Genomic DNA, 25,152 nt, shown 5'->3' on the forward strand with positions numbered 1-25,152 from the left:
TTCTTAGCATGGCAGCGGGCTTAGCTTTTGCTCTGTTGCCATAACAAATCAGTGATCCTGGGATGATATTTTTTCAGTAATGGATACAGAGGTTTTAGTTTTTCAGATTTTTTTTCCCCCTGTGAAACAAGCTTACCTGGCAACATATCTGGACCAGATACACTAACTCCTTTGAGTCCAGGCCATTGTGTGAGAGGTCGTTCCGATCCTCAGGTAAAGACAGCTGTGGAGACAGTTTTGATTAGTTGGTGACACAGAGACAACAAGAGATCTACAAATACATAAAAGGGAAAAAAGAAAAAGGACTGCAGGTATACCACCCCTGATCCATAGTGCCTGATTCTTTCTGGTTTTAGAAAGCCAACACATCAAGGAATATTCCCAAAACAATGGCGTAGCAGTTCCAGTGGAACTTCATCAAGCCTTTTCCTCAGAAGTTTCCACAGCTGGTGGCTGAGCCCAGCAAGATGTTGTGATGTTTTATAGATGTGTACAATGTGTATTATTGTGCTCTATAAAACATCACAACATCTTTTTGTCCCTGCAAATGGGATTCGACCCTTGACTCCATAAGCTGCTGTGATTCAGGGGTTTCAATATGCAAATGAAGCATCTAGTCTGGTAAACTCCACACAGAGGCAGTGCTGTCTTTGTAGTGTCTGCTGTAATTTACTTCTCTGCATCATCTCAGTAATGCAGACTCCCCATGCATCATTCAACACACACACACACACACACACACACACACACACACACCAAAGACAAGAACTGCGTCCCTTTAATTGATAGAAAATGCCGATCCAACACTGAGCCACTTCAAAGGTGCATTAAACAAATTAAAGCATTGATTATTTATATATAAAACTAACAGAAACTTACACAAGCTTTAATGACCTACTTAGCAATTGCAGTTCAGTAAAGTAATACAAACTGCAGGATAAGCACTTGATTTACAGTAGATCCGTCCCAATCTTCCCTCTAAGCACAAATAAGTTCATTAAAATAATGCACATTAATGTAGAATTTTTGCATCCTAATGCATCTAATTGAATTAGAAGATTTTGGATCAACAAAGCTGGTAAAAAAAACAAAAACAAAAAAAAACGCAAAAGCACTAGAAATCCAAATCAGATTTTTGTCCTACCAATAAAAGTATCTATCTATCTATCTATCTATCTATCTATCTATCTATCTATCTATCTATCTATCTATCTATCTATCTATCTATCTATCTATCTATCTATCCGTCCATCCATCCAATCAATAAATAAAGCTTTAACAAAGTAAATTGACATGAAATGCAAGATTTTAAGACTTATTTTAAATAATGAATTAAATGTATAATTGTTTTCAAACTAAATCTTACATACTTTAGTAAATCAAAATTTGCCAATGGTGTAAGAAAAATAATAACACAAAAATAAAAACTTAATTCAAGATGGAGCCTCTGAAAATATAAATATTTTCTTTCACAATTTCTGTGGTACAATGAGACAAAAATACTGCAACTAGAGAACATCACAAAAAATGATAAACAGTGTAGTGTAATATATATACACTGTATATATAAACAATAGTAAAACCACATGACAAAGGCGGCAAGGATTTTAATTTCCTCATAGTGGTTCTAATTATTCTGAATGAAACGGATGGATACTCACTGATACGCCGTCTGTCTTGCCTTATTCGGCACGCTCAGGCCCATTCTGACAGATCCAACCCAAGATTTCCCTACCGTCTCACACCTGAGCCTTTCCTTATTCAGCCTCTCTGCTGATGTTCTGCATGGCTGCTGCACGCAGACGCAGTAACCCGTCACACACACCCCCACAGACCAGCAGCCTGTGCTCAGTCAGCCCAGCTCATCAAAAACAAATGGCCGGATTCAGAGCGGAATGAAAATCAGCAGTGTGCTGCAGTGAAAACACGTCCTGTCTGAAAACACAGACCTTTTCCCATCTTCATCTCCTGCAGTAGAGGGATGTGCATGATGCTGTTTCTAATTACAACTGAGGAAAAGGACAAATATAGAAATGGAGCACCACCCCCCTCCCCACCACCTTCACCTTCTTAGCCCCTCCCTGCGCTGAATGTTGGTCCTCCCACTGGATCCATGCAGAAAGGAGCTATGCTCTCTGATACAGAGCTCAGAACAGGACGGATGCATCAATGTTTTGGGATGAATATTCTACATCAGACATCCAGTGGTGACTATTTATTTAACAAAAAAAATATCCTTTAAAAAAAATCTAAATCTAAAACAATATATAATATAAATTATAAAAAAAAAAAAAATGTTTTCAAAAGTATCATAGAATGATCATAGAATTTTATATAGGCTCCCTTTTTGATGATTTTGTTGTTTAGGAGAAATGTCTTTGCCAATTTCTGCCTACGTTCTGCAAGATAATCCTCTCAAGAACAAAAACATATTTCAATGACATGTAAAGACCCCATTAAATGGTTTAATTTACACCATTTAACTTTTCTGTATTGACATGTTTCCTATATTGAAAGAGTAAATTGGGATGGGACATATGAAGAGAGGAATTGTCCTTTTTAAAAGTCAACAGATAGACTCCCAACACAAAAAGCAATCATGACTATCTATCTATCTCTACACACACACACACACACATATACATATCTTTGTCTGGATATGATAAACTGAAATGAAAGCTGCAAATTGACCACTGAGTAGAGGTTTAAAGAGTATCTGAAAACCATACTTGAGTAAAAGTACAAGTCACCAATTTCAATACGACTTGAGTAAAAGTCTTAGAGAATCTGATTTTAACAATACTAAAGTATTTTACTCATAGTGAATGTAGGCTCAAAGATGCACAAGTCTTCAGCACCCAAGAGAGATGCCAGGGAAAAACAAGAAACAGTTGATTTGTAAGGAGAGCAAATCACATGTTTATTTTCTAAAATAAAACTGAACACCTCAATATTGCAATAAATCAAGGTCGACACAACAGCCTCTTAAACGTCTACAAACACTCAAGTCTCAGTTGAGCTCAAGTGCTCAAAAAGGCCATAGTAAACCAATATCCTTCAAAAAGATCGCTTTAATACAACGGATAAATAAAATAATGTTGAGTAAAATGAAATAGTCAAAGACTACTTGCACTGGATGTGCTGGTTTCGGCCCCATCTCATATGAAACACCTGTGATTCAGCAACTACACTAATGCACACACATTTGTGTAAAGTATAGCCTTGTTGACAAGTTTGGGTGAGTAAGGGCAAAACGCACAAGATGTAGTACCTTTAATGTCGCTTCTTTATAGCAGAAATAAAGTGATGCAGAAAAAGTTAGGTGCCATGTAAAATGTAAAGAGTAATTGCACTACTCATCACAAATGTTCTGTAGTAAAGAGTACACATTCAAAAATGTAGTCAAGAAGAGAGTAAAAGGTGCTAATATCTTTGATACTCAATAAAACTACAAAGTACAGTAACTACTGTAACTATATTCACTCAAATACTTTACACCACTGCCATTGAGTCAATGTTATTCTGACCAAAATCACTTGAATGCACATTGTAATTATGATTTCGCAAGTAGGAACTTCCCGCGTGTCATCGATATTTTTGGGTCATTTTCCCAGAAGAGAAAGACTATACATTTTAAATGTTTATGTTATTTTGACAAATTCAAGGAGTTGTCAAACTCACATATAAATGGCCTAAAACATTCTTTAAAAAAACCTGAATGCTGTGGTGTAAATCTCCAGTCGAGTCTTTGCAATCTCTCCATGACAGGCCCTTGTTAAACCACTAGTTTGGAAAATTCCTCTTGTAAAAACATGCCAAATTTTTTTTTTTTTTTTTTTTTGGCTGAATCTATGAAAACCTGAGATCATGTGCATCAACTCAAAACTTGTAACATTGAATAAAAGACATTAATGCATTTAAGTTTGCAGAAACTGCACTGTAAAAACTAAAGGAGCCTCAAATATCCTGTCGGATACTCAAGGAACTTAAAAATGTAATTTAAGTGCCTCAAAGCTCTTTCTCCTATAGTAGGGTTACTGGAGGAGCATTGACAATATTTGAGGTTCTTGCTGGAACTTATGGGATCCTTTAAGCACTTTGTATTTAGTTCAGAGGTTCTGGAGTCACCTTTTCATTACTATGAGACCTCGAAGTGCTTTGGGGGAAAATAGAGGAACTTGAATGTGATAAAAGGGTTATTGGAAGATCTTTTAACATTTAAGTGGTTCCTGGAAGATCTCTTATGTTAAAGCCAGCATCTGGAGGAACCCAATGGTTCAGTGAGGCCAGAATGATATTATTATTATCCTATTATTACTTAAGTTTGATTCAGTATACCCAGGTGAAAAATACGTAGGCTACTATTAAAAATGTACTTGAGTGTGTTTTTAGTAGGCCTTCAATACAAATATAACCTACTTTGATGCATTTAAATACATTTAACAGCAGCCTACGTCTTTTTCACCAGGGTAGCTTACATTTATTTAGTATAGGCCTATTTTATTGATTAATTTAAACCTTAAACAACAACACTAAATAATAATAATATTAATAATAAAAAATCATTAATTATTATTGAATAAATAATAGTAATAAAATAATATTTTTTTACTTCTTCATAAATTATTATTTGAAGAAGAAGAACCAGGAGGATAAAGGTTTTATTCAGTCACGAAACTGCTGCTATTCCTCTGCTGTCGTCACTTCAGTGTTGCTCGCGCTGCTCGCGCGCAACAAAGCTCAGCTGATCGACGTCATCGAGTTTGAAAGTAACGGCTCTCCTCATCAAAGCCTGCCGCATCTTCCGCCGTTTGTTCGGCTGTCCGTTACAAGGTTTGTAAACTCGCCAAAGAAATATAAATACTTACTATATATTCAAACACACACATATATAAACTAAATTGATTATACATTACTACGTTTTTACAGTGTTTACCACTCGTTTATTGTACAGTATCTATCTGGTATGAAGGTTTTAGCCGCGATGCTAACTACGTTGATCTAATGAACAAATGGAAATTATTGACTTATTGTCTTAGATTGATTTAAAGTTAGTCATTCAATTCAACATATTCTGTACAACTGTGTCTTCAAATTGCTGATATACAGCCTAACTAATTTAGCTGATTCCTGCTGTCGTCATTGGCGTTTGTTATGAATAACAAAAGCAGGTTAATATAGTTTGGTCTGTTTTTGTTTAGCCTAACTTTACTTACTACAGGTGCCCTCATTCTCTCAAATACCATTTTGAATCCATTTAGTGGTCAATAAATATTTTGTTGTGAATAATCAGCTTTGTTATTTTGTTTCCCCAGAACAACCAGTACAATGTTTCAGTGGCAACATTAAATTATAGTAAGTACCTGCACCACATGCAAGTACTTTATTACTATGAACTTTCTCTGTGTGCAATTGTATTGTTTGACTGTGTACTTGTGTTTTTTAATCAGTTATTCTCTGAAAATCTTCTTCCCTCATGCTCTCAAATCTCATTCATGTTACATTCATGTAATATCACAGGTTTGGAGCTAATAATGCTATGCATTTTTTATAGGCTATACCTTAATCATATGCATTTGAATATAAGACATTTGAACCCTGAATTATAACTTCAAGTTTGGTCTTTTTCGACAAAAAAAGAAAAAAGCTATTAAATGGCTTCATAAGACTTACAACACAAACCATAACACATGAGTTGTGAATTCATTGATTATTTTTAGGATCTTTTCTGGGACATTTTTGGAGCTTAACCATTTTTACATAAATTGATGCATTGAATTGAACTAGACAAGTGTACATAAGAATGGTTTCATGAATGATTTACACAATTTTTTTCTGCTTGTGTTTCATGCAGTGAAAGCGAACGGTGACTGGGGTTGCATAATGCCTGAGATCTGCTTTTGGGTTCCACAGACAGAAAGTCAAACAGGTTTGGAATGTCACAAGGCTGAGAAAATTATAAAAATTTCACAACTATCACTTTAATAACCTTACTAACAGTAACTTTTGTACTTTGCAGGGATCTCGGTAAGCTGAAATACAAGTTTGAACAAGAATAAAAATCCTCCTGTAGACCTGAAAATCACTGAAGTGCCTGGACCATCCACCAGAAAAGAGGAAAAACAAACAGAAAATGAAGCTGATGCACTTTTTCACTTTTCTAACTCGTTAAGTACCTCACATGTCCCTTGTGAAGATTTTATAATTGATTGCATTTTATGTTGCAGTGAGTGAAGGTGCGTCACATTTGTGAATTTCGTGAAATGACACAGGCAAAAAGGTCCATTGACCATTGTCAGCAGTGTAGCGATGTAATGTATGAAGCACCACACAAAATTGCTGATCGTGTGGATTCTTATTGAAATGACTGAATTCACCAGTGAACATTCACAGAACAACAGATAATTTTACTGCACCTTAACTCTGTTCAAATGGAAAATGTTTTCTGATTGTTGTGACATAAGGAATACTGTTTCTGGGTCGAAGCCTCTACTTCTACTTCCTTTATCTTGTTTCTAGATATTGAGAATACACAACAACCATTTATGGGAACTGTTGATTCAAGTCACACATTTAAGCTTTTCAAAAGCCATAGTGTACATTACAGTCTCCAGTCTCACGGCATCCCAGACCTCAACATTTTATAATTCAAAATAGCTGAATAACTAAACCATCTGAGATTTTGGAATAGAGATAAAGGTTAGGATCATAATTTTCAGGAATATTACAAAACAATGAGTGTATATTAGCACTGTTTGTTGTTTGTTTTTGGCATCTGAGAGAGCTTTTGGACTTGGAAACAGTGGCGTCAGACTTAAGCGAACGGAAAAACGTTTTAAAATTAAGTGAACATGGACATTTTTAATTAGTCAATTTAATTTTTTTACATTGATTTATTACATGGAACATGTGTTTTCTATGCATTTTGTTGAGATGTCTTTTCTTGTGTGGCCTGTTGTATACACATGGCTGATTATTCATGTTACTTATGTATTATACCATTTTTTTTGTGTGTATTCATTGATATTAATCTATTACTAGCTTTTTTTCCCCAAGTGCATTGAAGTGTATGTATTAAAATGGATCTAAAATATGTAATAAACAATTCTTATTTTGTATTTGGTTCAGTTTGTTTATTATAATAGAAGTTAATGGTAACCGTAGTAGCAACGTGAAATTAATTTAATCCAAATAAATAAATAAAAATTGAAATTTGGTTCCTGGAGGCACCCAAAGTGGTTCCACACAGTGCTTCATATAAGAGTTCCTCAGGAAACCTGTGTGGTTCCTCAGAGAACTGGCCCTTTTTAAAGGGTGCCTAGAGGATCTACAGACGGTTCCGCCGGTGTGGCAAAGTGAAGAACCCCAAAAGGTTCCTCGAGGCACCTTTAATTTTTACAGTGTGTGAAGGAAAAGGGTAAAAAGCAGACGCCAAAGGTCAACAGCCACACCGGGACTGAACTGATTGTTTACGTCACACAATCCGTGGATTAAAATTCCACTCAAGTAATAAATTGAAGCAAAAGCTTTTTCAAACAGAGGTAGCAATAATCCAAAAGGAAATTCCTTAAGTTACATAAAAGCTAGAAAAAGTAACCCAGTGATCATGAGTTGACCTTTCTCCATCTGGAGCCACAGCCCATCTACAGTACAGTGCCATCATTTACACAAGGATTGTCAGCAATTCAATCACGTAATGCATCTTCCCCTAAAGAGGAGTGCCGAGAGTCATAAAGATCAGAAATTAATCAGACTCCAAAAATATGATAAATCATATAATCCAGCACTGACCCACTTTATAATGTACATCCTGGATCTGGATCCATCTATATCATATTCTACGAGACTTCTTGATCATGAGTTTTCAGTAAAACTGACTTGATGCATTGCTGTTTCATTATAAAATCTTGATGTTGCCCACCTAGTAGTATTATCATCCAAGCAGATTAAGCTCAGATAGCAGAAGTATCAATATTTCAAGATAGATCCACTTACTGGAAACCCTCTCCCACAGGCCAGAAGCACCGTTTGTGGAACCTGATGAAACCTGCAGGTTTGGGTCCATTCTAATGAAATGGTGGTGAGTGAGGGCTGCAGCGCCACATGAGGCCCTTCCCTCCGTCTGAGGTGATTTATAGCCGAAAACAGAGACTTAATCAATGTCCCAACTAGCTGCTCATATGGAGATGAAGGTGACTGTTCTGAGATCAGTAAAAGCTCATTGCAGCATCACTGAATTTGGCCCAGTTCTTCCTCTATCTCTCTCTGCACTAGTGAGGAAGAGGCAGGGATCCTGAAAGCTCCTCAATAAACCTGAGCCGAGGAATGTGGAACATTCACACCACCTCTGGGAATGCATCAAAGGTATACACGAAGACGCCACAGAACGGATGTTAACTCAATACCCTATTCTAGGACTAAACACAGACAAGCTTATTCTAGTGATCTAAAAAAGTTTATGGAAGCTTAAACTACATTTGAAAATGTATGAATGTCAATGTATTAGACAATATAATATGAAACCAGAGTCAGCTGCAAACAAATGTTGACTAAGTGTGGCGAAATACTGTTGGGGCCACTGATAGTGATTTAGGTTTCACTACATAACAAAGTAGAAAAAAAAGCTTTTACTGAAATACATATAGTGAAACCTAAAATATGAGTTTCTGTGTAGTGATATCTGATCAAATGACCTGAAGGCAAAACGTGCATCTCTCTCATATTTCATCTCTCACATACGCGAACAAAATGCACACGGTCAGGGTTTCTGTTTACATAAAATAAGGCAGCTTAAAAAAAAAAAAAAAATGAATAAAGTTTGTTTTGCACATATAATACAAAAATGTGTGCCAATTTGGATTTTTTTTATGGTTTTAACCATAAACCTATATAAATAAATATAAATCATCATGTGGATATCTTAATGATATTAGGAGGATATCTTAAGGAGGATATTTAAAAATATGTATTTTGCCCTGAAAAGAAAAGGCAAAAAAATATTGAAAAACAATATTAAAAAGTGCAAAATTCATCACCTTCAGCTCATTTATTATGATCTTTTAGTTTTGTTCAGTTGTCATCCGCACAAAAAAGGTTTCTATCTAGAGTCCATACAAAAGGCACCATGCGGTTAAAATTGCTGCTATCTGATACGTGTTCACTGATATAGCATTATTAAACTGCTGAAATGTGCCCATGAGCTTTGAAAGCAACAAAAGAGAAGCACAACATTCCTTCTGAAACAAACATCAAATGTCTTATTTAACTGTTTTCAGTACAGACACAGTAGAGTGTCTGTTTTCTGGTCCATGCATGAGTCTGGACTCCTCCAGCCACCGGCCACTGTGTGTCAGTGTGACGCAGTCAAAAGATTGAATGCGATCTAAAAGCACAGGAGTCTGTGACCTTGAGAGGTGAAACACACAAGATGATGGAGGCGAAGAGCAAAGAGCTGTGAGACATGAAGGCAAACTTCCTGTCCGTCATCTATGGCACTGTAAGCTGTTCATGATGCATCAAAACCAACACCCTCAGTTCTCAGAACAGTATACTGTACATACAGTAAAAAGGCTGAGGAGGGACTCTGTGGTATTTACTGGAAACGATATCTGCTGCTCTCTGCTGGAACCCATCAGCATAGCAAAACCTGGCTGGACAAAAACATGTTTTTGGCCTGATATGTTGAAATAAAAATGGAGAAGCCTAGTTTGATGTTCTAGCAGAGACAGTATGGGGGGAAGAGGGGGAGCAGACTGACCACAGATTGAATACAGTGGCATATATGGAATGGAAATCACATCTTTTAGTTAAAAGTGCCTTTTGTGATAAAGTTTGTTTACTCGAGAATGCACATAACTGGACTAGGCTAAAAAAAAAAAGTTTAGTGTGATTTGAAAAAGTTTTAGTGGCTTGAGGGTGTAACCAAAATGGCTGCCAAGTGAATGTAACTAATGGAAATCTCCATTTTAAGTCCACCACAGCTATTAATGTCATTAATCATCATAGTGACTATGAAGATATTAAACATATGACCGCCTACATTTACATATCAACACATTAACATACGCAGCATATGCAGCATCCTGGCCTGCCCTGATAAAGTGCTGATACCAGAACATTTGCATAAGAACATAAAGTAAAGCTTAAAAAAAAGGAATTTTATCAAATCTTTTCAAAAATGATAATGCATATTTTTGAGTCAGGAACAATTAAATGATATTTAACAGCTGAAACTTGTTTAAATAAATTTTTTGACTGTTCAAAATATACCTGTACAAATCATTTTTGAATACAATTAAGAAGTTTATGATAAAATAGCATTTTCCTAGTTTTACATTGACTGCTCCAACTGACATGGAGACATATATAAAGTGTACAATATGGCCAATTAAAGCTTAAACAAAACCTATATTTCCATTTTCCATTTAAAAGTTTGGGATCAGAATGGCTTTTTCTTTTTTTTTAAAGAAATTAATCATTTTATTCAGCAAGGATGCATTTCTACACACACACACACACACACACACACACACACACACACACACACGCACACACATACATATACACTTGAGGAGAGTCATCTGTTTACAGATATTGCTATTATCTGAGGAAATGGACACTTGTATATATTTAACAATTTGGGGAGGAAAAATAACGTTGAAATTGAAACAGCTAGCCAAGATGTTTTCCAGTCAGCGTAGGATAGCAAATAACCAGACAGAGACCAATGTGGACTGCTTGTAACTTAAACCTCAGCCCTGATTTCAACATGATGGATAATCTGCTACCAGTGAAACCAAGACCACAGAGCCTAATTAACACATTCCCCTCAACCATGAGCGATCATGGCCTTCAACGGGACTGTATTTACCATAAAAACCCTCACCTGCACAGAGCCAAAGTCAACAATCTCATAGTGGAAGTGGGCACATTCTGCCAGCCTGGGAAAATGGCCTTTGGTGAGGGACAGTCTGCAAAACAAAAAGAGCTCATCAGTATTCTTCTCCGTAGGTCTGAAGGAGACGAAACAGAAAATTAATTCTATAGAAACCTTCCTTTTAACATATAAACACCTACTTTTTGACGTTCTTGACCTTCATGCTGGCCGTACTGACACATGAGCGCAGAGAAGACTCTGCAGGCAGTTCATGGACAATCGGCGCTCCTCGTGCCTGCATATACGAACACACAAACAGACGATTACACAGCACTCTAAATGCTGGAAGCATGACATACAGAAATCAAGTACACAGACGCACCATAACAGCTATGGCGTCCTCCCAGCCTGCAGTCTCTGCTGGCTGCAAGCTCCTATCTTCCTCCCCCTCATCCTCCTCTGGGTGGGGCCTTAAAGAAAAGAGAATCAGAGAGGGCTATGTTGAAATAAGCTTATGCTACGACATACATACATACCACTGCATAGCACCACTCGGCACAAAGCAATAACACCAATGAAATTCCTGAACTAGGATTGTCTTAAAGGAATAGTTCACCCAAAAACGACTCAAATTTCTATTACTCTTCTGTAGAAAACAAAATAAGATGTTTTGTAAAATGTTCATGCTGCTCTTTTCCAATCCATGAAATCATTCAGTGATCAGAGGTTGTCAACTCCAAAAATCTTCTTAAAAGCCATCGATATGCCTGGTACACTATATTCCAGGTCTTCTGAATCCACACAATAGCTTTGAATGAGGAACAGACCAAAACTTACATGCTGGAATACTCTACACAACCTTTGCACTGATTCGCTAGTTGCAGAAAAAGTCATAGCATTCTGCAGATTTTGGGCAGTCGGACTTAACCGATTTCACAGAAAATCAGAGTATTATGGGAACAAACTAGTTTTTTGCTTCAGACAAAATCTGTTTAGATTTTAAACGTTTTTCCAGCCTTAAGTCGTTATTTGTTGAAAAATTATAATCCTGCTGCCATAATTTTCAAATCTCATTCATTCAAAACTCATTCATTTAAACTTGGCACAACAATATGTCACAGCAAAAACAAAAACTATCGTATGACTTCAGACGAATTGGAATATAACTCACAAATGCAGTATAGGGCTACATCTTTTGTGTTCGATAGAAGACAACAACATGAGGGTGAGTAAGGATTTTCAATTCAGCATTAAATGAAAATGCAACCCAATCTTCCAATGAAAGACAAACTTCTCTCAGGTGACATTCAATAATGTAGTATGTCAAGGAATCCAAGATCAAACAACATTTCATTTTCTTATAATACATTGATTGCACATCACCTAATTTCTTAGAGTCTGAAAACAGTTCCTTCAAAGATTTGGGCTCTCTAAACCCCTCCATTGGTCTACCACTTACAGTGTGTGTGAGAAACGAAACACCCATTACCATATCTGAATTCACAGCGATACGAACAATAACAATGGCGTCGGTTGTACCGTATCAATCAGAGAAAACAGCATCTTCATCTTCTCAACATGTCGGTAACACAAACCAAATTCTTCCAGGCCTCAGCTACAACTACAGTGTTTGAGGACGGGGCAAAGTAGATGCTGTTTACCGACAACCAATGAAGAGCAAAGGCTAGAGCTATGCAAATTTGTTACAAACCTTCATAGATTTGTAAGAGGAAGTGAGACTGGAATTACTGGTGACTCAATTCAGGCAGTTCAGAATCGCTTCTTTCTTTTGGGAGACAAAAACTCCATTATCGTGCACTTTGCAGACCTTTTACATTTACAAACAGCTATATTACACACTGCATGAAAGGTAAAATATTTGAAAAAGCATAACAGGGGCAGTTTAACTTTTTGTAGACTTAAACCCAGGTCCCCACAAGCCAGCAGCTCATTTATGTCCTGGACATGTGCAGAGCTGAGCCACAGCTCCGTTGGATATATACCCTCTGACCCAGTTCCTTTCCTCACAGTTCTGGCTGCCTAATCAAGCAGGACATGCCGGCAATCAACTAACCAAGTTGAGAGGCACCACTCATTACACTGAACTCATGACCTCTAAGTGAGGAAATAAGCAAACAACCAGCTACAATTTGACCAAGGCCAAGCTGTGTCAATAACACAAGAGTAAAGGTGCTAAACACACATGCCAGTCCTAATGCGTTTTCAATGTTCCATTACTGTGGACCTTATATAATGTCTTTAGACCGTTAGTAAAGCTGTTTGGGATGTGTAGTAGTTAAACCACTCTTGTGATCAATCAGATTATGTACAAACCTATTATGTGACAGAATAACAGTTTATAAGCCAAACATGATGAATTATACTCAAAAGTTTCATTAATTTCTTGTTTCTAAAAATAAAATCTCACTCTTTTTCACATCTACTCTTCATGAAATGATCCACCCATTTCAGATAATCTCCAGAACATTATCCAGTTTCACCCTGCAGCTGAGAACATGGCCAAGAGGGTCGAAACAAGGAGACAGCATAGAAGATCAGATCAGTGGTGGTAAAAAAGCACACTATTGTACGTTTTGATACACACAAGGATATCGCTTCAATCAGTCAGTCACAAATGAATCCACCCTAAGTAACAAAGAACAGGGCTTGAAATATGATGCACTCCAGGGGTAAGGAAAGGTGAGCTGGAACAGCTTTAAGGATTGGGAAGCCTTTAGAATGGGAATAAAAGGCTGGAGTTTAGGCGATTCATTCAGTAGACAAAAGACAGAGTCAGTGATTTTGTTCCAGAATATCCTACACTCCTCTTGCAGATTAGACCATCGTGAGATTGAATGATAAATGCCTGATCCCGTTCATGGAAGAAAGAGGCAAAAGTTTACTGCCATTTTAAAGTCACAGGTGCAACATTATGGCAGGATAGTGAGTTTCAAATAACAAATTATGGGTCAAAACTGCAAACAATGATTTTCTTACTCAGTATTTTTGTCTTGTTTTCCACTACAAATATCTAAACATTCTTAAATCAAGATACATTTGATTGAGAAGCAAAATGACTCAAGATATTGTCTTGTTTATAAAAAAAAAAAAAAAAACATTACAAAAAATTGGTGAATTGATGCTTAAAAAAGAAAAATATCTGTTAGTTGAGTAAGAATAATAGTTTTGTTTTCCCTTTGAATCAAGTTTATTATTCTTACCATACGGGCAGAATTATTATTATTTTTTCTTGTTTTAAGCACAAACTCAATTTAGATTTTTTTTTTACTTTTATTCAGAAAACAAGAATTAATATATTAAGTCATTTTGCTTCAAGTGAATGCAACTTGATTTAAATAATTTTTAGATCTTTTTTAAAGGAAATCAGAAAAAAATCCTAAACAAAAAAAAATGAAGAGAATGTATTATATGAATTATGAGAGTGTCCACGATAATGATCATTTTGTCAGCAATTTTTTTCAGTCTTAGTTCCTGTGTCAAATGTCTTTGTTAGTTATTATCATATTTAGTCAACCGTTTTTGGGCATTTTAGTCTAATTTTAGGCAATGAAATTTGTAGACATTTTAGTCATATTTTAGTCACATTCAGTCATGCTGCACAATAATGGTTAATATAATCATGGATATTTTGCTCAAAATTATAAATTCAAATAATGAATCATGGCTGTTGTCATTTGAGAAAATGCTGCTTATGCCATCGAATTAACAGGTTATTTGGAATGTAATTTAGAAAAAAACAACAATTCATAATATTTAGTCTCCTCTTTTTTTGCCACAACAAAAATAAAGAGACATTTTGGTAACATTTTTTTTTTTTAAACTAGATATTTGTCACATCTTTTTCATGTTTTGCATGTTGATAATTTTTCGCCAAAATTGAATACTCATAAAGTCAACAAAAAAAAAAACTAATTTAAACCACCTGTGACATGTTCTTTGTATTCATAATTTAATATGGTTTTGAAGGGAAAAAAAGCATGACTCGTGTGGTAATACCATTAAGTAAAAAAAATTATAGTACACATCTTATTTGTATTTTTTTTATTTGACACTTTTAAACTTTGATAAGGGTCTGCAGGAGTGTTTATTATATAGTTTCCTGTTTTATGTTTTTTTTTCTACATGTTTGTTGTATCTGGAGAAATAAATTAAAATATTAATAAGGTTAATTTGAATAAATGAATAGTTAGTATACTGTAAATGCAGCGTCACTTCATTGACTACTACATTAAACCATGCCTGCTTGCTTGAGGAGGTACAGTACAAACGTTCATTGAAGACTGTCCTTGTTATCATCTCTGTAGGGCACCAGTTGCACACAAATCACCACTGTAATTTACTTCTCAGGGGACAAATTCACATCTACTGCATGCGGTGCTGCTGAAATATGCTGTCTCAGAAATAGAATAAGGTGACCAGTCACATGACACATAAAATGCCTGTGTGTGCAAAAACCAGTACATGCACTGCACCTGATTATGCAGAGAATCAGCCAGTTGTGAAGAAAATGCCTCATCTAACCTTGCAAGAGAGACACACAGACACGCACACTATGAGGTAGAACTAACCATAATCGAGCACCGCAGCTGCCGAAGTAGACTGAGAGGAGAAGTATGCAGGCTGTTACTCACCCTTCACAGGGATCATGACTGCATGCGTCTCTCAGAGGTGTTGGAGCTCTGCCGTGTGTCACTGCTGCAGTCCCGCTGCACGCCTCCATGATACTGAGTCACTGCAACAGCTGCCCGTCTGTGAGGGGAGGGACCAGACCGGACTTCGCTTTAAGACAAACCTCCAACCTTGGCAAAGGATGAAGGCCTGTGGCATGCACATGTGTTATGCACGCAAGTACATTGTGGATTTATTGACGTAATTTTTATTGCCATACCAGCATCAAAGGCTATATTCATTGCAATAAACGAACGAATAAATAAATAAATAAATTGGATGGATGGATGGATGGATGGATGGATGGATGGATGGATGGATGGATGGATGGATGGATGGATGGATGGATGGATGGATGGATGGATGGATGGATGGATGGATGGATGGATGGATGGATGGATGGATGGATGGATGGATGGATGGATGGATGGATGGATGGATGGATGGATGGATGGATGGATGGATGGATGGATTGGATGGATGGATGGATTGGATGGATGGATGGATGAATATATTAATTGGATGGATGGATGGATGGATGGATGGATGAATATATTAATTGGATGGATGGATGGATGGATGCATGAAAGGATATATTTATTGGATGGATGGATGGATGGATGGATGCATAAAAGGATAGATTTATTGGATGGATGATGCATAAAAGGATATTTATTGGATGGATGGATGCATAAAAGGATATATTTATTGGATGGATGGTGGATGGATGAATATATTAACTGGATGGATGGATGGATGCATAAAAGGATATATTTATTGGATGGATGGATGGATGGATGGATGGATGGATGGATGGATGGATGGATGGATGGATGGATGGATGGATGGATGGATGGATGCATGCATGAAAAGATATATTTATTGGATGGATGGATGGATGGATGGATAGATGGATGGATGGATGGATGGATGGATGGATGGATGGATGGATGGATGCATGCATGAAAAGATATATTTATTGGATGGATGGATGGATGGATGGATGGCTGGCTTCTTACAACATTACAATAACAACAATAGCATTTTGGCGTTTAATTTTTGATAGACATTCTAAAAAATGTCCCAGGTAAACTGGTTTTAAAAACATATATATATATATATATATATATATATATATATATATATATATATATATATATATATATATATATATATATATATATATATATATATATATATATAGTCTATATAGTCAAACAGATAATGAATGCACTAAATTTAATTTGAGTTCAAGCAAAAATCAGTTGGTGACTGTGGACCTTGAATCTAAATGAACCTAAAGAAAATCAATAACAAGGACTGTTTGTGCCAGTTTAGTGATGCATGACCGTGATGAATAGGATTCACACAAGACTTATATAAGCAAGGTTGCAATACGCTACTCCATCAATAATTCAAGTGTGAAGTAAACAAAAGGAATCCTGGAATATTGAGCCACACCCACAGTGACGGTTGAACCACCTCAAAGAGAGAAACCTTGTGAAGACTGACGTGCACATAATTTACGATCTGATAGAGTACCAAGATAAGAAAACGACAAAATATTCCTCTCACACTCTGGCCCTACTGTCAAAAGTGCTGACAGGGAGAACCTTTATGTTGACTCAGCAGAATGAACCTTCCCTGACAGGAAAGACAGCTCCATATGTGTATGCAGGCACCTGAGAGGGTTAACTTCACCTTCATAAGCACACAGTATCTCCGGTGATTAATCCAAACCCATTCACACTGCCTGTATGGACACTCTAATAATGATTATTTCATTATTTTGAACAGTAAGCTTAGGTTATTAGAGTATGTGTTTTATGGTCTATCTGCTTTGATATACAACAGAATACAAAGGGGTCCAAATGTCCGAGACTACATAAAAAAATCTGAGATTTAAAATCTGTTAGCCTAGAGATTCGATTTTTCGGTCATATAAATATATCAGGATATTAAAAAGCAAAGGAGTGACATTCCAAATACTAAAATATTTTTAAATGTATATATATATATATATATATATATATATATATATATATACACACACACACACACACACGATTAATCAATTTGACAGAACTAATATATATATATATACATAAACGTTTGTGTAACCTCATGTGTACATTATATTTATTTATTTATGTATATATATATATTTTATTTTTTTATTTTATTTTTTTCACACACACACATACATACATATATATATATATATATATATATAAACACAAACTTTTATATTTGACAGCACTAATATGTAGGCTATATATAAGGGGAATTGCAACGTGTAAATTATATAAGTGAAGCAAATCATGTTCAACTGCTCACTGAATACTAGCTTGAAGCAAGAATTCAGTAATCAGTTGAACATAATTTAATACAACTTGAGCATGGGATTGTGTGAAAGCTGATGTACATTGATGTGGTTGCTAAGCGACAGATTGTCTTGAAATCCTTCAGGCATCGGTCAGTCAGTCTTGGATCCTGAATATCTGATGGGGAATGTTTACAGACAGGAAATAATATCCATGCGCACGTACTGTGTGTGTTACTGTAACGTGACTAAAAGGAGGTGAAGAAATGAACCGTATAGTGGTTAAAATATTGCTTTGGCTGGTAATAAATTGCGCACTGTTGTCATGGGCAACATCATGTGACTTTGCTCGTTGTGTGTGTCTCTGTTTCGTAACACTGGACTAAACAGTTTTAGGGTGCTTGTACTCAACCAGGGGAAGTGAATAAAATTGAGTTTTTAAAGGAATTTAACACGGCGCATATTAGACACAATGTTTACGCACGGATACAATATCACAAAAAAATGTATATATATATATATATATATATATATATATATATATATATATATATATATATATATACACATACACACACATACTAAGTCTTATAATAATATTTACAAGTGCAGATGCTTCCTAAATCGCCAGCAAAAAGAGGAAAGATCAACACGAGTCACTCACCTGTCTGTGATTGTTTCAGCGTTACTCCCCCAAATGAGATCCAAGAGTTGAATCCCTCTGTACTTTAGTGTGAATCGTGTGAAAAGGGGTCAAACAAAAGCATCCTTCATCGTGTGTGAATCAGTGTGGTATCTGTGGGAGTGAGTGAATGTGCTCGGTCTCGGAAGGACACATGAAAAGTTCTTTCTCACGCACCACCTGATAAAATGAGTGCGCGTGTTTGGGGGCGTGGCCATGAGCAAGGTGGATTTCAGTTAGGACTCACCTAAACTTAACTGTTTGTCACGTTATTGAGAACATCCACCTGAGATTTGAACACATGTAAAACCTTCAATTCATGAATATGGTGCAGTAAGTCTAAAGACTTCCCTTAGGAATTTTTTTTTGTTGTTTTCTGGCCCTAAAGTGTATTATGATCATTTTCTCCCCCATTGAATACTGATGAAATAATTATTTGAGTTCAAATAAATAGTAAACATTTTTGGGATACAACTTTAGACACGTGTTTTAAGAGAAAATTACATACATCTATTCACCCTCTTGTCTTTTCAAATCTTAAAAGGGATAGTTCACCCAAAAATGAATTGACTCAATGGTGCCTCACAAGTCACAACTGTTTGGTTACAAACATTCTTCAAAATTTCTTTGTGTTTAGCAGAAGAAAGAAACTCATACAGATTTGGACCAACTAGTAAATGATGACTGAATTTTCATTTTTGGGTGAACTATCACTTTAATATTTTCTTTCTTTCATGGAATATCATATAAACAAAGATATCGTATGTCAGGTCAAATTTGATTCTTAGATTTAAAAAACACTTTATCCAGCTGCGTAACATGCTGAATGGACAGATGTCATAACTGGTTCATTAAAGCTGCCGTCGGCAACATTTTTTTGATCATATTCAGTGTAATCGACACTATAATCCGACAGAACAACATAAATAAGGTGGTTTTAGAAAAAAACCCGAGCTTCTAACTCCACCTGGAGCGTGTTATTTGTTTTGCAAAAATCCAGCGCTCCCGCTTCATCAGGTCCAATCAGCGCAGGGGGGTGTGATATCTGACTGTCAATCACAGGTCGTGCACACGCCACAGATCCCCTCTCCCTCGCGCAGACGCGCACGTTACAATATCACATGCACACGACACGCCTGAAGTTCGCTTGGAGATTGCATGAAGCGTGATGGCGGAGAGAAAATCGACTAACAAGCTTCCAATTCCTCGGTTATTGCTATCTATGGATAGATTAGCCAGGGCAGCCTACCTCCGAGTCCATGGTGTTGATAGATGCTGAAGAGACGGACGCGTTCACAGAAAATCAGGTACACACGCACAGTGACGCACTGACGAGCACGACCTCGATGGGAGGGTGCTCGCTGGTAGTGGGGAGGGGCATGAGAGTTGTAAACATTCAAAATTTTGGCTAATCGACCCAATCTGCCAGACTTGCCGACGGCAGCTTTAAGGCAAAAATGGCCAAAAGACAATAGAACTGAGCAGAGTCTGTCACAACTTCTTGAGAAATCATAATCATCATCATCATCATGATGATAATTGTTAAGTCATCTGGCCAATGGCAAGGCGTTGGCCACGAGACTTATGCCATGGCACAGTCTATGTGTTAGTCACTCACTTCAGATAAACAGGTGTGTGAGAGGGAGTTGAGCTGGTTTAGGACTTTATACCTGGATGATTTTTATATATGACAGCAGTATCAGTCATTGTGGCAGACTTTAGAAAAACACCTTCCCTGTAAGGGATTTTGTTTAATGTAGAAACATAAGTTTTAAAATCAGCCATTCAGATTTAACATTATGCATTAGTGGCCTCTAGTGGTCACTTCAGGTACTAACAGTCAAAAGATCACTCTTACAGAAATAAAAACACACTCTTATATATTTTTTTATTATATCAAAATACAAAAAAAGTTTTACGGGGTTATTACATGGACCAAAGCGTTGAAAAATGTCAACCTAATAGAGCTTGCCAAAATGTGCATATCTGGGCATCTGGTGATGTAAACAATGCAAATTGAACGGCTCCACTAGTACATAACTTCAGTTGGGCTGTTAAAGACAGCACACGCGCACACGCGCACACGCACACACACATATTTTACACTCCATATGTTTCATTCCCAGATCTGGTATTGACGTAACTCTCGAAGGACAATTCATTTGTCAGGATAGCATATTCTTTTTGATTGGGGTCTTAGGCCTACTCTAGAGCAAGACTGAAATAAAAAAATGAAAAAAATGAAAAATTAAAAAAAATTAATTAAAGCAATAGAATAAAAATAACAATGGGATTTCCTTTATTCTTTAAAAATGCCATTGCTTACTGCAGGGTTGTTCCCTTTTAATATCAAGATGCTGAATCAAAGTGTCCAGCTGAGTTATTGTGGAGGTCAATGTCATACTTCAGAAGTTGGTAGTACAGATACGAAACATCTTTAACATTTACTCCTAGCAGCATGAAGACACACCAGGCACCATATCTTAACATCTGAGTATGTGGAGACACCGAATGCCCATGAAAAATACTATCAAGTAGGCCTACTAATCAAAGACGAGAAGATAGAGGCACACCGCACCTTGTTTTATAATCAGAGTTGTAGCAATTTGTTGGAGAATTCCTTAGCAGTGGCAGAAGAATCAAACAATACATCATAATAATATTGTACATAAGGCTTTGGTACAGCACCATACTGTTTTAAGAATAATACCTGAAATAAATGAGATTTAACAAAAGAATCAGTCAATCAAATAAATCTGTCAATTTATCATCTTTTTCTTAACATAAGAACAGTCTCTTATACATTTGCATGTAGGGTAATCGGGATGGAAAACATGTTTGCCCAGAACACATCATTCAGATAATATAATCTCTAAACAATGTACAACACAAATTCAAAAGCAGTTAAAAAGCACAAAAAATGCAATTTGAAATATGCTTCCAATAAGCTCTAAGTATGAGGTTTAATGTTAAAACAGTCATAAATTAGTGCATAATGCAGTATTACATTCTAAGTTTTCAGTGCTGGTTAATATGAACAGCAAAAGAATCAAGAACAAAAAGATGTACATTATCTGAAACGAGACAGACGAGTGAAATATCTTGATTATGTAAGGTTAGTTCTGTTCAATCAAAAACAAAAAAAAAGGGAAATAAAGTTTCACGAAGCACCATAAGAAGTAAGCACAAAACTGAATACAGGCAATCAAAGAGTTGATATGACACTTCCTGCAAATGAGCCCTCTTACAGAAGCAAAAAGGGGGCGTGTCTACCTGTACAGTAGGCTATCATATTCAACAAGAGAAACGTTTCAGTCGGGTTCTCCCTACAAAGACCACAGAGGAGCTGAATAAAATGCCGTCAATCACCATCCACAGATATACAGCGACACTGCACCTGCATCTTAAATCAGCGTGGCAGCTTTATTCGAGGATGCATCGCTCCACCGTGTCCATGAAAAACACTATAAAACAGAAATGCCGCCGCTCGACGCATCTGACCTCCACCTGCTTGAGTTGCCAGGTATTTCCATGCTAAATGAAAAAAATTACTATCATACCGTGGGTACATTTCATGGATTATACATTTGATATGCTGCCTCCACGAGACTGGCAAGTTCGTCTTTATAAACCCTTCTAAATACGCAGGTTTTTATTCATGGTGACAGCGAACGTTCACGCGATAACGTAAGCACATACTGAATGTCAAAGCCGATCCTTATTGAACACCTTTAACGGTTTCCATACTGAAAGATAGTGAGCGCACAGGACCTGCCCTGTGAGAGAGGTTTTATTGCTTGCGGCCCTACTCACCAGAAGAACTCGACAACGGAAATCACGACGGAGCTAGTTTAGTTAAAGACAGAGGACTGTGCGTGTTAACCTCTGAACCACAGCACCACGAGTTCAAAAAGACATAGCACCAAGTCATAATGTGTACAATGTGCCTACATCCTTGCACGTTATATTTCTAGATCATGTAAACATTATGTGGTTGTTGTAGGACTTATTAGCAACGAGTTCTTGACTGAACTTGACAAAACACGTAGCGAAAAAAAACAGTTAAGTCTAACTTTAACACTTTTCTTCCGACAGCTAAAGGCAGGTATTCAAGAATATCAACAAAAAAAATGAACACTGCCCTCTCCTCTCAGAGACTACACGATTAAAGCAGCCTTGTGAATTGCACCACATGGAAAAGCTACACTGTAAAAAAGAAAAAAAGTTGCTGCCTTAAATTTTTAAGTACAATCAACTTAGATGTTTAAGTCATTTCAACTTAAATTACATAAAAAAGTGAATTGAATCTTGTCAAAATAAGTTAAGCAATTTTTAACTTTTTTATGAGTCAAGTTGACTGGGACAATTTTTAGTAATGTACACAATTTTAACAGTGTAGTAATGATGTAAATATACTGACCTAATACTGAATAGCTCAAATATACTGCAGTGAGATGTTTGAGCATTCGTTTTCATGTCGAGTAAAATAGTTGTATTAAAAGAAAGAGAAAGAAAAGACAAAGTAAACCCTTTGGGCACTTAAGTCAAATCTTTTAAACTCAAAAAGGCTACTACGAATCTCTATACAAAGAAATTCATCCCAGCGTTTCCTGCTTGTATATTCAGCCTTATTCAAGTACTGCATGAGATTTCATTCAGTTTCCTCATTATTAAATTCCATTCACAGAAGAAGATTCATTTTGGAGTAATCGCATTGGCGCGTAAACGAGCTAAAAGAGAGAAAACATCACATTGAAAATATTCAGATAAATCTGATCTTCTATGAGCAAATCATACATTCACCATCGGTTAAACTAAACTAGCATATGCTCAATTAGCTTTCACTGTACTGTAGGTAGCAAATCAGCAGCTGTTAGTGAACTCTAGAGACAATAAACATCCTTCTAAACTCATCATTAATTCAAATAACAAACATTGCTATGTCATCAGATGAGTCGTGATGGATGACAAATAGTAAAGATTACAATACAATTACTGAAATTGTTTTCAAAAAGAGTCAAGCTACTTTTGAAGGTTCACTTTTGTAGGTAGAAAGTAACCCAAGAACATCTTCTTTTTTTTTTTTTTTTACTGATCAGAGTAAGGACTATTTCACTTTTCTATTTTATATTGATGTCTTCATTAGTCTGCACAATATCTACTGTACTTCCTTTTTTTGTACTGTGTCCAAAGCAACATATAACAAATTATTTACTTCAAGGAAGTGACGGAAAGATTAATAATGCATTTCACCACTTCTAACTACATTTGTGCAAGACAAGGACCAAGTAATTGTACTTCAGTTTAAATATTACATTTCCACTTATGTCATCTGAACATGTCAAAAAGCATATTTCTAAAATTGAACGTGTACCTGAATATTTTTTTTAGCAGGGGGCTATTATTAATCTACCTCCAACCACAGATAAAAAGTGCCTTAAAGCTGTCCAATTTTTTTCTTTTTCTTCAAAAATAATGTAAATTGTTCAAAAAATAATTAAGAAAGCATGTTTTCAGTTTCACCTGCCTTTGCATGGAATACAAAAGTGTGAATATCTGTTTAAATATTGCAGGACAAGTCTAGTACTGCAGCCATTCTTTTGAAGCTTACAATTTCAATGATATTCTGTGCTTTATATTTTATGTTTAATATGTTATAAACCAATTAAAAGAAAATCAATTTCTGGGTTTACATTATTCCCTCCGGTTCTGTCAAGCTTTGCCACAAACAGACAACATGTCATCCAAAATGAAATATGCTAGCTTGCACAAAATATGGTAGAAGTGCTGAAATATGTTCCAGATTATTTATTCCTTTTCTTTATTTTTCTCTCTTTTGAGGTATATTTTGTAGAAGGAAGAAAAGAAACCCTGTAGTAACTATCACGTCTTGAGAGACATATTTGTACAGAGCATTTAACTCTCTATCCTTCACAATATACACAGTTCTGACGACGTTATGACCAGCAAGATTTTTCCTAGCATGTAATGGAATGCTATTTTTTTCTTTTTATTATCAAAAGAAAAGCTTTTGTCCTGTCCCAGTTTTCTGTTTCTTCTAAAAGAGCACCCCTGTATGTTTTTCCTTAGTGTAAATTTACAGAAAATACAGATATGTGTAGTATATTGTGCCAACCGAAGAACATAATAAATTGTATCTAGTTTAGACTGATTACAAAACAGTACTGAGAGCTTGTCCATTATACGTTTTTGCTAATGGACAAGAAGACGATCCGCCCCATAGGATAAGTTTTAGTGAGTTTTGGGGGGGCCCTCAGAGCAGAGAACCATAGTTTGAGGGGGCAGGGTCCATACTGGCCAGCAGGGATTTTCTGTCTTCTCTGGGGTGAAGCCAGCGCAGCAGAGAGGACAGATGGAGACAGGGGGACTTTCTAAGTGTACTTTTCCACTTTTTCTTTGAGGGAGAGCTGAGATGTTCTCTTTGCTCAGAGGCCTGAGATGCATGCGGCTGCTGGGTCTGAGAGGTGGACACATCTGAAGACAGCAGAGCAGATGAGACACAGCAACAGAAAAGATTTTTACATTTTCAGAAGAAAATGTGAGAGTTGCCTGTGCATGCAA

At 36.4% G+C, this 25,152-nt stretch overlaps 2 protein-coding genes and 1 long non-coding RNA gene across 9 annotated transcripts in view; all 3 read right to left on the reverse strand.

The window, feature by feature from the left end:
• Nucleotides 1–18,764, reverse strand: part of arhgap32a (Rho GTPase activating protein 32a) — a 30,975-nt gene extending 12,211 nt beyond the window's left edge. The window contains exons 1-6 of one of the 3 annotated variants that reach the window (XM_082178850.1): nucleotides 18,553–18,764; nucleotides 15,529–15,715; nucleotides 11,259–11,346; nucleotides 11,077–11,171; nucleotides 10,886–10,970; nucleotides 137–223 (exon numbers count right to left, since the gene is read on the reverse strand). In XM_082178850.1, the coding sequence (XP_082034976.1) occupies nucleotides 137–223; nucleotides 10,886–10,970; nucleotides 11,077–11,171; nucleotides 11,259–11,346; nucleotides 15,529–15,617 (444 nt within the window). In that variant the 5' untranslated portion in view covers nucleotides 15,618–15,715; nucleotides 18,553–18,764. Of the gene's footprint in view, nucleotides 1–136; nucleotides 224–1,661; nucleotides 1,941–10,885; nucleotides 10,971–11,076; nucleotides 11,172–11,258; nucleotides 11,347–15,528; nucleotides 15,716–18,552 lie in introns of those variants that run through there. The other 2 variants (XM_082178849.1, XM_082178851.1) reach the window with 2 other exon arrangements.
• LOC309505478 lies at nucleotides 9,397–10,877 on the reverse strand. Its single transcript, XR_014208456.1, has 2 exons — nucleotides 10,543–10,877; nucleotides 9,397–10,500 (listed from the first exon to the last, which is right to left on the reverse strand). It is a non-coding gene; the product is annotated as an uncharacterized lncRNA (long non-coding RNA).
• A 1,675-nt stretch (nucleotides 18,765–20,439) lies between the features above and the next one.
• The window catches only part of igsf9ba (immunoglobulin superfamily, member 9Ba), a 66,205-nt gene continuing 61,492 nt past the window's right edge, over nucleotides 20,440–25,152 (reverse strand). For 4 of the 5 annotated variants that reach the window (XM_082179587.1, XM_082179585.1, XM_082179586.1 and 1 more), the window contains one exon: nucleotides 20,440–25,065. In XM_082179587.1, the coding sequence (XP_082035713.1) occupies nucleotides 24,845–25,065 (221 nt within the window). In that variant the 3' untranslated portion in view covers nucleotides 20,440–24,844. The remainder of the gene's footprint in view (nucleotides 25,066–25,152) is intronic. The other variant, XR_014208622.1, reaches the window with a different exon arrangement.

This window comes from Leuciscus leuciscus, assembly GCF_965113295.1.
Source record: "Leuciscus leuciscus genome assembly, chromosome: 9".
NCBI lineage: Eukaryota > Metazoa > Chordata > Actinopteri > Cypriniformes > Leuciscidae > Leuciscus > Leuciscus leuciscus.